At 42.7% G+C, this 18709-nt stretch overlaps 1 protein-coding gene across 2 annotated transcripts in view; it reads right to left on the reverse strand.

Moving 5' to 3' along the window:
- The window catches only part of LOC126279089 (carboxylesterase 5A-like), a 195142-nt gene that overhangs the window by 102416 nt on the left and 74017 nt on the right, over positions 1 to 18709 (reverse strand). For both annotated transcript variants that reach the window (XM_049979552.1, XM_049979553.1), the window contains exon 5: positions 13449 to 13593. In XM_049979552.1, coding sequence (XP_049835509.1) covers positions 13449 to 13593 — 145 coding nt within the window. The remainder of the gene's footprint in view (positions 1 to 13448; positions 13594 to 18709) is intronic.

The raw sequence follows: 18709 nt of genomic DNA on the forward strand, positions 1-18709 counted from the left end.
ACACAGTTGGCGCCGGTGGCGTCACCTGCTACGTTCTGACGTGAGGAAAGTTTCCAACCGATTTCTCATACACCAACAGCAGTTGACCGGCGTTGCCTGGTGAAACGTTGTTGTGATGCCTCGTGTAAGGAGAAGAAATGCGTACCATCACGTTGGATAAAGGTCGGATTGTAGCGGATTGTTGCGGTTTACGGTATTGCTTCATTGCTGCTCGCGTTGGTCGAGATCCAATGACTATTAGAAGAATATGGAGTCGGTGGGTTCAGGAGGGTAATATGGAACGTCGTTCTGGATCCCAACGGCCTCGTATCACTAGCAGTCGAGATGACAGGCATCTTATCCGCATGGCTGTAACGGATTGTGCAGCCACGCGTCGATCCCTGAGTCAACAGATGGGGACGTTTGCAAGACTTCAACCATTTGCACGAACAGTTCGACGACGTTTGCAGCAGCATGGACAATCAGCTCGTAGACCATGGCTGCGGTTACCCTTGACGCTGCATCACAGACAGGAGCGCCTGCGATGGTGTACTCAACGACGAACCTGGGTGCACGAATGACAAAACGTCCTTTTTTTTTCAGCTGAATCCAGGGTCTGTTTACAGCATCATTGCGGTCGCACCAGTGTTTGGTGACATCGCGTTGAACGCACATTGGAAGCGAGTATTCGTCATCGCCATATTGGCGTGTCACCCGGCTTGATGGTATGGGGTGCCATTGGTTACACGTCTCGGTCACCTATTGTTCGCATTGACGGCACTTAGAACAGTGGACGTCACATTTCAGATGTGTTGGGACCCTACACTTCATTTGATCCCTGCGAAACCCTACATTTGAGCAGGATATAGCACGACCGCGCATTGCAGGTTCTGTACGGGCCTTTCTGGATACAGAAAATGTTCGAATGCTGCCCTGACCAGCACAGTCTCCAGATCTCTCACTAACTGAAAAAGTCTGGTCAATGCTGGAAGAGAAACAACTGGCTCGTCATAATACGCCAGTCACTACTCTTGATGAACTGTGGTATCGTGTTGAAGCTGCAAGCTTATATCCATCCCGCAGTGCAGGTGTCAAGGAGCTGTTCCCCTGGAAGACGACGGCTTCGCGCCCTCCCATCGCTATGATGAAGAAGATATCGGTAGTCATCAGACTAGGCAACGTCAAATGCCGAAGGTCAAGTGCCCATTTCAGTCTTAGTTGCCAATGAGCCGCGGTGTTAATAGCTTGGGTGGTCGGCTTCCTCCCATTGGTATGTCTGGACGTTTCTTCACTTTGGTTTCGACATGTTTTGAAGACACTCACCACAGTACTCCTCGAACACTCAAGTCGTGCAGTTTTCGAAATGTTCGTGCCGAGCCTTCGAGTCATCAGTCTGCTCTAGATCAGTCTCAGATAGATCGTGCTCCTTCCCCACTCTAAGCACAGACAGCACGCTCTTTGATGCTACATGCGCCATGCATGTCTTCGACTAGCAGTCATTACTCGCCAGGTGACACTGCTGCAACCTGAACTGGTTTATACTGATAGTATTTCAAGTGCCATGACGTTCTGCTGATCAGTGCAAAACACTCCCGGAAAATATTTCGCGCACTTTAAAATAGGCAAGTATCCTGGGTGAGAATAAAGTGTCTTAAGATTCACGATATATTTTCCCATTTAGTTTTTGTTTGCCCACCCTTTGTTACCGGTTATGGGTTTATAGTCAATACGGGTCTATTCCTGTAAAAAAAAAAAAAATTATTTCGTAACTTTAAAAGATGAAAATATCTGCAAACTGAAAATCGATGAAATCTGAGAGAGACTTTATGGCTCCAGAATTCTGTAAAAAGTCCGCCACCGTAGCTCAGAAGCCAGGACGTCTGATTGTCAAGTGGATGGACCAGGTTCATTCCCCGATACTGTCAGGAGTCTTTCCTATGTGGGAAGGCTGGAACGAGCTTGGGAGCAGCTTGAATGAGAAGTTGCGGCTTTCAGGCATGGAACTTGATAACGGCCGGGCGAACGGTATACTGATACAGTACCCCTCCATGGAATAAACTGAGGTACGTCCGAATAGACCTCAAAAGACCCTAAAGGTGCAGCCCGACCGCCGTGTCCTCCTCATACTTCAGGCGTCCCTGGATGCGGATATGGAGGGTCGTGTGGTCAGCACACCTCTCTCCCGGCCGTTGTTAGTTTTCGTGACCGGAGGCGCTACTTCTCAATCAAGTAGCTCCTCAATTTGCCTCACAAAGGCTGAATGCACTCCGCTTGCCAACAGCTCTCGGCAGAACAGACGGGCTTCTATCCATGTGCTAGCCAAGCCCGACAGCGCTTAACTTCGGTGATCTGACGGGAACTGGTGTTACCAATGCGGCAAGGCCATTGGCGTGCGCCTCCTCGCCGCATCCTAATGACATGGCGTCTCCTGTTCCTCTGGGTGAGATTGAGGAGTAGCTATTAACGTAAAAACAACAAATAATTGCGATTCACCTTAAGTCAAATAATATCTGAATCTGTAATAAAGTGCCCTAGCTTTGAAATGGTTAAATTACTGAAAATGATTGTGTGAGTATAATGAAATATTGCAAGTCCTTTGATTGTTCAACAGTTGAGAGTAGGCCATGTACCGAAAACAATTTTGCATTAGATATCGTGTACGGCTTGCGGAAAATAAAACTTCGTTCTTCTAATACACCGGCTATCAGTCAATAGTATTTCAAATGTGAATAGCAGTCAAACTAATTGCGAAAGGAAGTTGTATATTTTGCAAAAGTTACATGGTTCAAATGGCTCTGAGCACTATGGGACTTAATATCTGAGGTCATCAGTCCCCTAGAATTTAGAAATACTTAAACCGAACTAACCTAAGGACATCACACACATCCATTCCCGAGAGAGGATTCGAACTTGCGACCATAGCGGTTGCGCGGTTCCAGACTGAAGCGCCTAGAACCGCTCGGTCACAGCGGTCATCTATCCAAGTTTACTATCGGGCAAATGACGCCTATTCGCGGCTGCACAATACTCGAGGCGTTCCACCTAGGGTTTGATTTCATCTTTGGTACCTGCTCGGGGAATTCAGGAAATTTTGTCGTGAATTCGATGTCTTAACTGTTGCAAGCTTCTCGGTCGGTCGCTTGGGGACGATTTCGTAACGAACGACGTGGGCTAGCCTGTAGTCTGCTTCGTACACGTTCAAATGTTCAATGGTGTGTAAAATCATATGGGACTTAAGTGCTAAGGTCATCAGTCCATAAGCTTACACATTACTTAACGTAAATTATCCTAAAGACAAACACACACACCTACGCCTGAAGAAGGACTCGAACCTCCGCCGGTACCAGGCGCACAGTCCATGACTGCAGCGCCCCAGACCGCTCGGCTACTCCCGCGTGGCGCACACGTTCGATGTTCTTGGTAGTTCGGGCGGTTTTCTCTGGGCCAATTTACTTTCGAGTTGTCGCACTGGCAGGAAACGTATGTTTAGCACGAATTACGATATTGTGCCACGGCAGGAATTGGGCATCGTGAAAGAAATACTAACTAAATGCACACTGCACGCCCACGACGAAGACGCTATAACAAAAACTGCACTCCATCGCAAATCTACCATGTTGCTTCGACTAGTTCCACATTATTACTGGCCTGTATATCGAAAGAAACTCTACACTCCTCATTGATAATAGACTGTGCCATTGCCGCTGTAACTCGCTTTTAGCGCGCGCTTTCAAATTCCAGATCGTCAAAATATTGATAAAAACACTTTAGCCAGTTACATCCCGAGTTACAGCACCAAATAAATTAACATTTGTTCTGATCTCAGGTGGATATGATCAACAAGTCGAACCGAAGGCATCTGCTGTCCAAAGTAGTAGCTCGAGTCTTAAATCTAAACTTTGTCGACAAAATCTAACTAATTGGTTACGTTCGGCGTTTCCATGTAAAGAAAACTGAAAATTTTTGTGTTGCGAAAGGGAAACAATCCTGACAGTGTGGATGATAAATTATTATTTCAGAGATTGGTATCAATGTACATTACTGGGTTGTAAATAACCACTGGTGCTCCTCTCTTTCCGAAAGACATATTGTGGTTACAGTTTTGTATCTAAATCTTAAGTACATAATTTTGGAAAGTGTTGTAATGTATCCGGTAAATACAATACCAGTACGATCGATGGGATGCACCTGTTGTTAAAAATTCCATGTTCTGAAACTTGCTGTTGGTAAGGTCATAGGGTCATTATTTTATTACATCAAATTTTCGTGTTGGTATATTCGAAGCCCATTTCCAATCCTCCGATTATAAACTGTTTCGTGAATGTTGTTGTTGTTGTGGTCTTCAGTCCTGAGACTGGTCTGATGCAGCTCCCCATGCTTCTCTATCCTGTGCAAGCTTCTTCATCTCCCAATACGTACTGCAGCCTACATCCTTCAGAATATGTTTAGAGTATTCATCTCTTGGTCACCCTCTACGATTTTTACTCTTCACGCTGCCCTCCAATACTAAATTTGTGATCCCTTGATGCCTCAGAACATGTCCTACCAACCGATCCCTTCTTCTTGTCAAGTTGTGCCACAAACCATTCTTCTCCCAATCCTGTTCAATACTTCCTCATTAGTAACGTGGTCTACCCATCTAATCTTCAGCATTCTTCTGTAGCACCACATTTCAAAGGCTTCTATTCTCTTCTTGTCTAATCTACTTATCGTCCATGTTTCACTTCCATACATGGCTACATTCCATAGAAATACTTTCAGAAATGACTTTCTGACATTTAAATCTATACTCGATGTTAACGAATTTCTCTTCTTCAGTAACGCTTTCCTTGCCATTGCCAGTCTACATTTTATATACTCTCTACTTCGACCATCATCAGTTATTTTGCTTCCCAAATAGCAAAACTCCTCTACCACTTTAATTGTCTCATTTCCTAATCTAATTCCCTCAGTATCACCCGACTTAATTCGACTACACTCCATTATCCTCGTTTTGCTTTTGTTGGTGTTTATCTTATATCCGCCCTTCAAGACAATTTCCATTCCGTTCGACTGCTCATCCAAGTCCTTTGCTGTCTCTGACAGAATTACAATGTCATCGGTGAACCTTAAAGTTTTTATTTCTTCTCCATGGATTTTAATACCTACTCCGAATTTTTCTTTTGTTTCCTTTACTGCTTGCTCAATAGACAGAGTGAATAACATCTGGGAGAGGCTACAACCCTGTCTCACTCCCTTCCCAACCACTGCTTCCCTTTCATGTCCCTCGACTCTTACAACTGCCATCTGGTTTCTGTACAAATTGTAAATAGCCTTTCGCTCCCTGTATTTTACCCCTGTCACCTTCAGAATTTGAAAGAGATTATTCCAGTCAACATTGTCAAAAGCTTTATCTAAGTCTACAAATACTAGAAACGTAGGTTTGACTTTTCTTAATCTAGCTTCTAAGATAAGTCGTAGGGTAAGTATTGCCTCACGTGTTCCCGTATTTCTACGGAAACCAAACTGATATTCCCCGAGGTCGGCTTCTACCAGTTTTTGCATTCGTCTGTACAGAATTCGCGTAAGTATTTTGCAGCCGTGACTTATTAAACTGACAGTTCGGTAATTTTCACATCTGTCAACGTCTGTTTTCTTTGGGATTAGAATTATTCTATTCCTCTTGAAGTCTGAAGGTATTTCGCCTGTCTCGTACATTTTGTTCACCAGATGGTAGAGATTTGTCAGGACTGGCTCTCCCAATGCTGTCAGTAGTTCTAATGGATTGTTGTCTACTCCCGGGGGCTTGTTTCGACTTTCAGTGCTCTGTCAAACTCTTCACGCAGTATAGTATCTCCCATTTCATCTTCATCTACATCCTCTTCCATTTCCATAATATTGTCGTCAAAAACATCGCCCTTGCATAGTTCCTCTATATACTTCTTCCACCGTTCTGCTTTACCTTCTTTGCTCAGAACCGGGCTTCCATCTGAGCCCTTAATATTCATACAAGTGGTTCCCTTTTCTCCAAAGGTCTCTTTAATTTTCCTGTAGGCAGTATCTATCTTACTCCTAGTGTGATAAGCCTCTACATCCTTACATTTGTCCTCTAGGCATGCCAGATTAGCCATTTTGCACTTCCTGTCAATCTCATTTTTGAGACCTTTGTATTCCTTTTTGCCTGCTTCATTTACTGCAGTATTAATTTTCTCCTTTCATCAATTAAATTCAGTATTTCTTCTGTCAGCCAAGGATTTCTACTAGCCCTCGTCTTTTTACCTACTTGATCCTCTGCTGCCTTCACCACTTCATCCCTCAAAGCTATCCATTCTTCTTGTACTGTATTTCTTTCCCCCATTCTTGTCAATTGTTCCTTTATGCTCTTCCTGAAACTCTCTACAATCTCTGGCTCCTTCAGTTTATCCAGGTCCCATCTCCTCAAATTCCCACCTATTTGCAGTTTCTTCAGTTTTAATCTACAGGTCATAGATTGTGGTCAGAGCCCACATCTGCCCCTGGAAATGTCTTACAATTTATAACCTGGTTCCTAAATCTCTGTCTTACCACTTGATAATTTATCTGCTATCTTCTAGTATCTCTTTCGTGAATAAAGAGCTTGAAGCCTCTGACACTTCGTGAGCGATATTTTCAGTACGTTTCATCTCTGTTTTAAGATTTAGGCCAGATGTACTTCATTGTCGACTTTTATTTATTGCCCAGATTTCCAAGAGAGATATGTTTCTTGCAATCATTTTTCAGGTATTTTTCATGAACATTCGTTTCGAATTTCGGGGAATAGTTTTCCTATGACAATCTTCTTGTCGACGTTCTCCTTGTTACATATTCCCATGCTTCCTGTGTGCAGATGTTATACTGTGTATATGTCATTGCACATGAACGTTTCAAGTCCCAAAATGCCACATATCTACTTATCTAGTTTATTTTGTCCGTTACAGTAGCCGGATCGGCTACATCAATAATATTGAAAAGTTTACTCTAGCTTATTGTGGTACCATTTCAACTGGTTGAATACATCTTTGTTATCGGTATATTCGTCGCTAGATGTTCCGCAGCAGTGCTGATATTTAAAATTTGTCGTTTATTTTGACGTCTCCGTTGTACTTTTATTCTATGACATGACTAGTTTCGATAAAACTTGACCAGTTTCAAATCTGCGCGTTTGCGTAAGCAACTCGACGTATCTCTATGGAATTACACATTAGAATATTGTATTCTTAATCCAAACTAACCATTTCATAAAAATAAATGTGCAACAGAGATGGTAAAAGAAACTATAAATTTTAAAGGGTAAATGTGTTGCATTGCGTCTCCTCCCTATAACGCACTATTGATCAGCTGAGTTTCACCAACTTCCACTATTCACTGATTCTCTTTGTCGTGTGTAATGCCTGTACCTGTGATTTTGTGCATTTATTTACGATCTGGGTAATTCCACATAGAACGTTTTCCATTGTTTTTCGTTTAAGTTAAATAGCACTGACAATCAACCACAAATCTGTTTACATGCTCTTCAGCCACAGCTAGTCTTTCCACGATTTTGTATTTTCATTATTTTGAACTGTGCGTTTTTACGTGTTACAAATTGATGCTGTGATTATCTTTGCTTTATGCTCCCAGAAAAGTTTAATTTTTTGAATGTCTTCCGTTGGGTCTAAAATGACCTAAATTTACTAGCATAAGTTTCTGCATAACACAACTGACACTCGCCGGTCCTTCAAATGTTTATTTGTATTCGTTGCTTATTGCTGACACACATATTACAAGTAGAGTTAGGTCGTAGACAGTACTTACGTGGGAACTTCAACTCTCGACAGATGTGCTGCAATCTACCTGTTACGGCTTTCTAATTAGCAACCACGTTTGGAAGCAGCATTACACGGGCATTGTTTGCCATTGCCAGTACAGAACGGAACGTACGCCGTGTGACAGCCAACAGCGCTGCGAGATTATGTTTTCGTGTAGCTACCAGACGAGATAAATGAAGGAAATTTCTTTAGAGTCCGCTGTTTCAAAGGTCACCAGGGAAAGAGCACTTGCTAAAATTGCGCAAGGCCTATGGAATGAAAGGTACCATCGAAAGATTAAATTCGTTAGGTGGTCAAGGATTTGAATCTGGAACTTTCCGACAGAGAGAATAGTGTCTTAACACTTACTTTAGTTCTTCCACAACCAAGAGTGTTGATGCCGTTTTTAACATTACGCCTTCGTATTCGGGAAGAGCAACATTAAAATCCACGCCGTCTTTTAGTGTTTTATGATTTTCTGCCTCACTCTGATTAGCGACAGAATCATTTCCATCCGGAATTCAGAGAGAAGCTGACAAAGTTTCTAGGAATCAGAAGATTATGGAGTGCTTATGAGCAGCAGGGTGGCTCAGATGAGAACTGAAAATACGGTATTAATCATACACAGCTGTATAACTCGGTCACGCCTCCTTAGCCGACGTCTCTGACGCTCGCCGGTGCGGTAGCTGTCGCCTCTGTGGTAAACCGATTCGAATTCTGGTGGTGCATGGAATTTTCAAGGCCAGTATTTGGCTAACAATTGGAGGATAGTTGGTAGCGCCATATTATTGATCGCCGTCTTTGCAAAAAGTCCTAGATTAAATACCGAAGCTTTCCGCATTGCCTCAAGAAATGTGGATATGCAACACTGTTGCCGGTGAACGGTCCGTAGGATGGCGCCGTTGAGTTGAGCTGCCACCTTGGTGCTGCTGGATTGCTGGAGAGAAGTAGGATAATAGTCTGAACCGAGTTTCACCTGTTCCCTTCTCTCCTGATAACACACCACAAACGTGAAACTGCACTGACAATAACCTATGAAACTCACATACACGCTACAAAGACACATACGACACAATGCCCACGCATCCGCAAGAAAATTTGAGTGTTGCGGATGAAGAACATCCTTCCTGAGAGTCGACTAAAGCCACCCCTTGCGATATCCAAGCCAACAGTGTCATACGAAGTTACCATTTCTAGTGGAAGATGCTGTGTGTTAATATTCTCATGACAGCGTCCTATTGTACAATCACGTCCATATGTGTACTAATCCCCTACCTCGTTATTAGAAAACAGAAACAGAATGGAAATGTTATGAGAAAACAGAGATTTCTTAGGAACATGAACTGGAAAGTGTAGAAATTTGAATGTCTGTAATACAGGAATAATATGTCAGTGATACTCCATTTGTTGCCGTTGTATTATGATCAATAACTTTAGAAACAAGGTGAGCGAATTATAGTTCTTAAACCTAAATGAAATCGTACGAGTTTACAAGATCACTGAAAAGTTTGAAATGGCAGGAGAGGCACAATATATAAGGAAATAAATAACTTAGTAAAATGTTCAGAATTATTTTGAAAATCAATAAACCATGGAAATCGATGGATACATAAAAATACTTCCAAGCTAATATGGTTGTATGCAAAGCACAGTCGCATAAAGGTCTATAACAAGGTCTTTAATTACCGGCGTCCTCACTTACTTGCATGTTAAAATGATACATTTTTGAAATTGAGTGACAATAATGTGAAACCGCAGGCAGTTAATAATGTTTAGAAGCAAATGTGGTAATATGGGGTGTACAAAGAACAGTCACTTTAAGATCTATAAACAAGGCCTTCATTTACCGCCCTCGCTGCTTACTCATTAGTTAGATAGCAACGGAAGACGAGATGGTTTTGAAATAGAGTTGAAAATCTTATGGTAGTATAAACCAGTGTACAAAGTGACTAAAAATATTACGACAAATTATCCTGGTGAAGATAATCAACGATGCTGGAATGGGATCAGCGAATGAATCTGCAGTGGAAGCAGCAAGATTGGCTCAACAATAATATTCTGCATCAACAGCAATAATCAAGTGACATAATTTGGCCTAGATTGTTGGATGGCGGAAGAAAGGGAACATAAAGAGTTCTGCGTGACGGACACTGGAGACGCAGACATGGAAGTAGAAGCACATTCCACTACGAGTTCAGCTGTGTTAAACTCCAATCAGGCAAACCACAGAAAATCCATATTGGGCTGACGGGACACGGACTTATTCTTTCTCGGCACACGGGCGTTCGAGTATCTTTAGAAACTTTACCCAGAACTGTTGCGGTCTTAGATACAAAGGCATGGGAGCTAGTGTGGCAGTCAGCCGCTGCATGATACCAGTTCGATTCTACACAGAGTACGCGAAAGAACTTGCACCCCTTCTAACAGCCTTGTACCGCAAGTCTCTAGAGGAACGGAAGGTTCCAAATGATTGGAAAAGAGCACAGGTTGTCCCAGTGTTCAAGAAGGGTCGTCGAGCAGATGCGCAAAATTATAGACCTATATCTCTAACGTCGATCTGTTGTAGAATTTTAAAACATGTTTTTTGCTCGAGTATCATGTCGTTCTTGGAAACCCAGAATCCATGGATTCCGGAAACAGCGGTCGTGTGAGACCCAACTCGCTTTATTTGTGCATGAGACCAAAATATTAGACACAGGCTCCCAGGTAGATGCTATTTTTCTTGACTTCCGGAAGGCGTTCGATACAGTTCCGCACTGTCGCCTGATAAACAAAGTAAGAGCCTACGGAATATCAGACTAGCTGTGTGGCTAGATTGAAGAGTTTTTAGCAAACTGAACATAGTATGTTGTTATCAATGGAGAGACGTCTACAGACGCTAAAGTAATCTCTGGTGTTCCACAGGGTAGTGTTATGGGACCATTGCTTTTCACAATATATATAAATGACCTAGTAGATAGTGTCGGAAGTTCCATGCGGCTTTTAGCGGATAATGCTGTAGTATACAGAGAGTTGCAGCATTAGAAAATTGTAGCGAAATGCAGGAAGATCTGCACCGGATAGGCAGTTGGTGCAGGGAGTGGCAACTGAACCTTAACATAGACAAATGTAATGCATTGCGAATACATAGGAAGAAGGATCCTTTATTGTATGATTATATGATAGCGGAACAAACACTGGTAGCAGTTACTTCTGTAAAATATCTGGGAGTATGCGTGCGGAACGATTTGAAGTGGAATGATCATATAAAATTAATTGTTGGTAAGGCGGGTACCAGATTGAGATTCATTGGGAGAGTCCTTAGAAAATGTAGTCCATCAACAAAGAAGGTGGCTTACAAAACACTCGTTCGACCTATACTTGAGTATTGCTCATCAGTGTGGGATCCGTACCAGATCGGGTTGACGGAGGAGGTAGATAAGATCCAAAGAAGAGCGGCGCGTTTCGTCACAGGGTTATTTGGTAAGCGTGATAGCGTGACGGACATGTTTAACAAACTCAAGTGGCAAACTCTGCAAGAGAGGCGCTCTGCATCGCGGTGTAGCTTGCTCGCCAGGATTCGAGAGGGTGCGTTTCTGGATGAGGTATCGAATATATTGCTTCCCCCTACTTATACCTCCCAAGGAGATCAGGAATGTAAAATTAGAGAGATTAGAGGGCGGACGGAGGCTTTCAGACAGACGTTCTTCCCGCGAACCATACGAGACTGGAACAGGAAAGAGAGGTAATGACAGTGGCACGTAAAGTGCCCTCCGCCACACACCGTTGGGTGGCTTGCGGAGTATAAATGTAGATGTAGATGATTTAGAAACACACTCAGACTCTAACCTACTAGTTGTTAGCGCGTTCAGACGACGGTAATAGATTAATCAGTAGAGCATACTATCAGCATACGAAAGATAACCGAAAGGAGATGTACTTTCGTCGGGATGGGTACTGGAACTCTCTCATGTAATCTGGCAGTAAATTTTCAAATCAACCGATGGGAAAAAATCATATGTCTGTAACCGAAACATGGTAGAATAAAATTGTGGTATTTGCTCCAACTCATCCGCAGTTGCTACTGAATATTTATTTCGTTTCTAATCAAACACATTCATATAATCACATCAAGCATTATCAGTGGTCTATAAATTAAATGATAAATAACTAATTATACACATGGCAGGCAAAATAATGCTGACTCTAAAAAAATATTGCATGCAGTGTAAGTTAGCAAACTACGTCATGAGTCCTGTGTGTGGAAGGTGGAAGTTGGGTTGTCTCTCTTAAGGTGCATGAAATATTTTGCGGAGAACTTTTCTTGGTCTGCTCTGTTTATTTTAGTGAGTGCTGTTTTTCTGGGGGAACGCTCGGCGATGCGTACCCCTAAAGTTATTCATCGACAAAATAACTTTTTTTACGATCTTGAGAACTTGGAAGAGTGCCAAAGATTTATTTCACGGGCGTAAATTTTTTATTTCATTTTTTTGTGTTGGTAATTGCAATACGAATGATATCAGTGCAGTTTTTGTTGCGAAAAGCGATGTCATTGACTGTTTCAAGCTAATAGAGGGCGATGGTAGTGCCAAACGGATATGTGTACGCTCAAACGCCGAGCAACAGATAGCTGTCTCTACAATCCCGCTACATGATGATGCTGATGAAATCATGGCGAAAAGCAGACGGATGGTATCCCATGCTTCAGTTATAAGTAATTTTCGCTGCATTATATCCAATGCCGGAGTACCCTCAAACTTTTTTAAGACAAAAAAGTACTGTTTCTGGTACTAGGAGGCATATAGTGTTTGCAGACAGCAAATTTAAATTGTATTACTGTCTGGAATGGAAACGAACATCTCCAGTTTGAGTGTCACTGCAGTAGCACTCCGTAAGACGTCGGCTGTGGATCACATACTAAACCTCAGGTACAGCTTGTGACATGATTTGTTTCTGAGTACTATGGAGTAACGGGGAAGTCACCTTCGTTACATACTGATACCGAATACACCTCAGCTCTCTTGGTTGCTGATCCCTAGAAGCAGCTACACTTTCTAATTTCAGCCGGATAACTAGTAGTATTATCAAATACACACACACACATATATATATATATATATATATATATATATATATATATATATATATATATATACGTTGCTCTCTTGGTTGCTGATCCCTAGAAGCAGCTACACTTTCTAATTTCAGCCGGATAACTAGTAGTATTATCAAATACACACACACACACACACACATATATATATATATATATATATATATATATATATATATATATATATATATACGTTTTTCGTCGCGGCGAGACCTTTCTACGAAATTTCAGTCACCAACTTTCTCTTCCGAATGCGAAAATATTTTGTTGAGCCCAACCTACATAGGTAGGAATGATCATCAAAATAAAATAAGAGAAATCAGAGCTCGAACAGAAAGGTTTAGGTGTTCGTTTTTCCCGCTCGCTGTTCGGGAGTGGAATAGTAGATAGATAGTATGATTGTGGTTCGATGAACCCTCTGCCAAGCACTTAAATGTGAATTGCAGAGTAGTCATGTAGATGTAGATACATAATAAATATTTATTCTTGAGTTATTTAAAGTGGAGACAATAATTCTCGTGACAGCTAAATCGAAGCTACTGTTACTGCTAACTGTCCTAGCCCAAGAAGATGGTTGGAGACTTTCGTCTTACCCAGGGCACCGAGGCGATATTCAGGCACGACCATGACCACGTCGTGGTCGAGCAGGAAGCCAGGCCGCGCCACCAGCGACGACCCCACCGTGAAGGAGCCGCCGTGCACGAACACAAACACCGGCAGGCGGGCGGAGCTGTCCACCTGCAACACAAAACGCGCCTCCCAGTCACCAGTCACCAAAGCACAGTACGGGCGGCCATGTGGGGAAAGGGTAAGCCAAATCACGTAGAATGCTGCAGAAGGCAAGACTTTCAGCCGGCGAGAGTGGCCAAGCGGTTGTAGGCACTTCAGTCTGGAACCACGTGACCACTACTCTCGCATGTTCGAACCCTGCCTCGGGCATGGATGTATGTGATGTCCCTAGGTTAGTTAGGTTTAATTATTTCCAATTTGTAGGGGACGGAATTGGAGAAATGTATGGTGAAATAAAAGAAATTATTCAGATAGTGAAGGGAGACGAAAATTTAATAGTCATGGAGTCATGGGTGACTGGAATTCGAGTGTAGGAAAAGGGAGAGAAGGAAACGTAGTAGGTGAATAAGGATTGCGGCTAAGAAATGAAAGAGGAAGCCGCTTGGTGGAATTTTGCACAGAGCATAACTTAATCATTGCTAACAATAGGTTTAAGAATCATGAAAGAAGGTTGTATACTTGGAAGAACCCTGGAGATACTAAAACGTATCAGATAGATTATATAATGGTAAGACAGAGATTTAGGAACCAGGTTTTAAATTGAAAGACATTTCTAGGGGCAGATGTGGACTCTGACCGCAATCTATTGGTTATGACCTGTAGATTAAAACTGAAGAAACTGCAAAAAGGTGGGAATTTAAGGAGATGGGACCTGGATAAACTGAAAGAACCAGAGGTTGTACAGAGTTTCAGGGAGAGCACAAGAGGAACAATTGATAGGAATGGGGGAAAGAAATACAGTAGAAGAAGAATGGGTAGCTTTGAGGGATGAAGTAGTGAAGGCAGCAGAGGATCAAGTAGGTAAAAAGACGAGGGCTAGTAGAAATCCAAGGGTAACAGAAGAAATAGTGAATTTAATTGATGAAAGGAGAAAATATGGAAATGTAGTAAATGAAGCAGGCAAAAAGGAATACAAACGTCTCAAAAATGAAATCGACAGGAAGTGCAAAATGGCTAAGCAGGGATGGCTAGAGGACAAATGTAAGGATGTAGAGGGTTATCTCACTAGGAGTAAGATAGATACTGCCTACAGGAAAATTAAAGAGACCTTTGGGGAAAAGAGAACCACTTGTATGAACATCAAGAGCTCGGATGGAAACCCAGTTCTAAGCAAAGAAGGGAAAGCAGAAAGGTGGAAGTAGAACTACTGACGGCCTTGGGAGAGCCAGTCCTGACAAAACTCTACCATCTGGTGAGCAAGATGTATGAAACAGGCGAAACACCTTCAGATTTCAAGAAGAATATAATAATTCCAGTCCAAAAGAAAGCAGGTGTTGACAGATATGAAAATTACCGAACGGTCAGTTTAATAAGCCACAGCTGCAAAATACTAACACGAATTCTTTACAGACGAATCGAAAAACTAGTAGAAGCCAATCTCGGGGAAGATCACTTTGGGTTCCGTAGAAATACTGGAACACGTGAGGCAATACTTACCTTACGACTCATCTTAGAAGAAAGACTAAGGAAAGGCAAACCTACGTTTCTAGCATTTGTAGACTTAGAGAAAGCTTTTGACAATGTTGATTGGAATGCTCTCTTTGAAATTCTGAAGGTGGCAGGGGTAAAATACAGGGAGCGAAAGGCTATTTACAATATGTACAGAAACCAGATGGCACTTATAAGAGTCGTGGGGTATAAAATGGAAGCAGTCGTTGGGAAGGGAGTGAGACAGGGTTGTTGCCTCTCCCCAATGTTATTCAATCTGTATATTGAGCAAGCAGTGAAGGAAACAAAAGAAAAATTCGGAGTAGGTATTAAAATCCATGGAGAAGAAATAAAAACTTCGAGGTTCGCCGATGACATCGTAATTCTGTCAGAGACAGCAAAGGAGTTGGAAGAACAGTTAAATGGAATGGACAGTGTCTTGAAAGGAGGATATAAGATGAACATCAACAAAAGCAAAACGTGGATAATGGAATGTAGTCGAATTAAGTTGGGTGATGCTGAGGGAATTAGATTAGGAAATGAAACACTTAAAGTAGTGAAGGAGTCTTGCTATTTGGGGAGCAAAATAACTGATGATGGTCGAAGTAGAGGGGATATAAAATGTAGACTGGCAATGGCAAGAAAAGCATTTCGGAAGAAGAGAAATTTGTTAACATCGAGTATAGATTTAAGTGTCAGGAAGTCATTTCTGAAAGCATTTGTGTGGAGTGTAGCCATAAGGACGTGAAACATGGGCGATAAATAGTTTGGAGAAGTAGAGGATAGAAGCTTTCTAAATGTGGTGCTACAGAAGAATGGTTAAGATTAGATGGGTAGATCACATAACTAATGAGGAAGTATTGAATAGGATTGGGGACAAGAGAAGTTTGTGGCACAACGTGACCAGAAGAAGGGATCGATTGGTAGGACATGTTCTGAGCCGTCATGCGAGCACCAGTTTAGTATTGGAGGGCAGTTTGGAGGGTAAAAATCGTAGAGGGAGACCAAGAGATAAATACACTAAGCAGATTCAGAAGGATGTAGGTTGCAGTAGGTACTGGGAGATGAAGAAGCTTGCACAAAATAGAGTAGCATGGAGAGCTGCATCAAACCAGTCTCAGGACTGAAGACCACAACAACAACAACAGGGGACTGATGACCTCAGATGTTAAGTCCCATAGTGCTCAGAACCATTTTAAACATTTGCAACACTTTCTGAAAGCGACAACAGTGCAGCGTACTTCAAAGAGATTCAATAGATTTCACGGATCTCCTACATAAATATGCTCATTATACGCCTCGTTTTGGTACGGGGTAGTTACGCTTGTGGCGAGCCCTGGCGGCGGTTTTCCTGGAGCGGCAGACCAGCTTTGCCAACTGGGCCAGTTCCTAGTGTCGAAGCGGTGGTCAGCTGATATCAGCGGCTATGCCGAGTAGAAAATGTTCAAATGTGTGTGAATTCTTAAGGGAATAAACTGCGGAGGTCATCGGTCCCTAGACTTAAACACTACATAAAACTATCGTGTCTAATGACATAAACACCATGCCCGAGAGAGGACTCTGCAGTCCGTGACACGGCGCCTACACCCGCACGGCCACTCCGCGCGGCATGCCGAGTAGTGCACGTTGATATTAATCGCTGCTGTCATACGGTGCATGTATATACAAGTATCTCAGGCTAACAGGCTTTTTTCTGGTGCCTTTGAAAGTAGGAAAGTGCACTTGCGGATTTAATGCGACGAGGGTTGTGTCTCTAGGAATCCATTGGTGGTAGCAGTCTGTCGTACGTTGTATGAATCAGGCAAAACAGCCATCTAATTTAGAGCTTGCTTGAATGTTATGGGCTGACTAGTTGCCCTCCATGCAAAAGTGGTTAATGTGTGCCTGAGTACACATGTCGTCATACTTGGGAAATAGTAATTGTTCGATAATGTGATTTCCACGATTGCGTGAGTTTGGTGTTGCGGGAATGTATACTAATGTTCAGATAAAACAGAATACTGAGCTATGCTGACCCTGGCTTATGCGTCGTTTTAAAAATTGGCTGCTACTTTGCGTTTGGTTTCCCGTGGATATTGTGGTTGTGCCGTGGTTCTTCCTCTTTCTACGTGTGGCAGCAGAGGTGTGTATCGGTATCGGCACCATATACCATCTTCGGTCTGGTGCTTATAGTTCCGGCTTGGCGGTGTGCAGTCAGTCGGTCAGTTGGAGCAGATCAGCTACCAAGTTCCCTCGCGGTGCATTCAGCCGGGCCCACTGGCGTTCTCTATGAAGTATCGGAGCATGTGGGGGCTGTTCAGAGTTCTACGAGGTTCGTGACTCACCGACCAAGGACATGAAAGTTGAATGGTGATTGATTTACCGAAGCCACGTCTGTTGATGTTGTCTCCTTTGTTGGTGGTTCGCTGTTGGTGGTATTCCTGGGAGCAACAGCGAGTGTTGTAGTTGGTGAAGATTTAGCAGCCATGTGGTGGAATTAACTATATTTGTCAGTTTGAAATTCAAGTGCACCTGCGGAATTTTCTGCCTTGTGGCCGTTAGTGTTCCAGTTACCTGCCCTGGTCGCTGACGTAAATTCAGGCGGTGTCCTTTCCTCGCCTGGTGCCGGTATTCAACATGGTGTGTAGTTTTTGACAGCTTAATGTATTTTTGGTTGTGGGCGGCTATGTCTGTAACGTTTTGGCTTTGGAATTCTAGTATAGTGGTCGGTGGTTAGCAAGTCGTCTTGTCGGTGGGTCCCTGACTGTCTCTTGGTTGTGCTGCCTGCGGTTCGAGTATGTTGGGCCGACTTCTTGTCTCACCTAAGCGAACGTTAAGATTTCAAGGCCAGACCGAGCCCCTTGGAAACTTCTGAGCGCCGTTGCCTATGCCGCCTTTCTTGTTCGCGTTTAATTGTGTATTTTTAATGGCTCATAGCCGATGGTTCTAATTTGTATGGTTGTAATAGTGTTTTTTTAAATCAAAGGCCTTCAGCTGTTGTAAAAGTAAGTTTTTCTAAATTGGGCAAGTCTTACATTGTCTGAAGAAGGAGATTGGGCCTTCTGCCTATTCATTTTAGTTGTATTGTCTTTTTTTGTAACATGTGCCCTCACCCGTTTTAAGCTTTAAGGTTCTTACTTATGAAGTTCTTTCAAGATAACGCTGTGTGCCTTCTGCCTGCTGAAAATTTATTGTAGTTGTATTGTTCTTAAAATGATGCGCCTTCAGCCACTTTAAAAATTTTTGGTATCATACTAGGCGAATATAAAATGACTATCATTATATAATAAATCCGTAAATTAGTCACTGTTGTCACACAGTAATTATGCGTCGGCTCCCAGCGTTAACACCTACTTCTGATATAACACGAAATAGTGGTCTGCCTATATGTAAGAAGGTGTAATTACGTTCCCTGGCAGCTCGTAGCGGTGTTGTCCGCTTTCATTTGCGAAGCGCTAACGGCTGCAGGCGGAAACAGTAACCATGTACAGTGCAGTGACAACAATGAGGCGTTGCCACAGAGATGGTTAGAAAATCGCCTTACGTTATCGCTAGAGGTAGGCCCTGGCAGCTCCCGCGCCCTACTCGCTGCAACTGTCAGGGATCAACTGACGCCGAATTTTTGTATTGAGGATGTAACTTATATTAAGATGTAATA

The sequence above is a fragment of the Schistocerca gregaria genome, chromosome 6 (genome assembly GCF_023897955.1).
Source record: "Schistocerca gregaria isolate iqSchGreg1 chromosome 6, iqSchGreg1.2, whole genome shotgun sequence".
In the NCBI taxonomy this organism is placed as follows: Eukaryota; Metazoa; Arthropoda; class Insecta; order Orthoptera; family Acrididae; genus Schistocerca; species Schistocerca gregaria.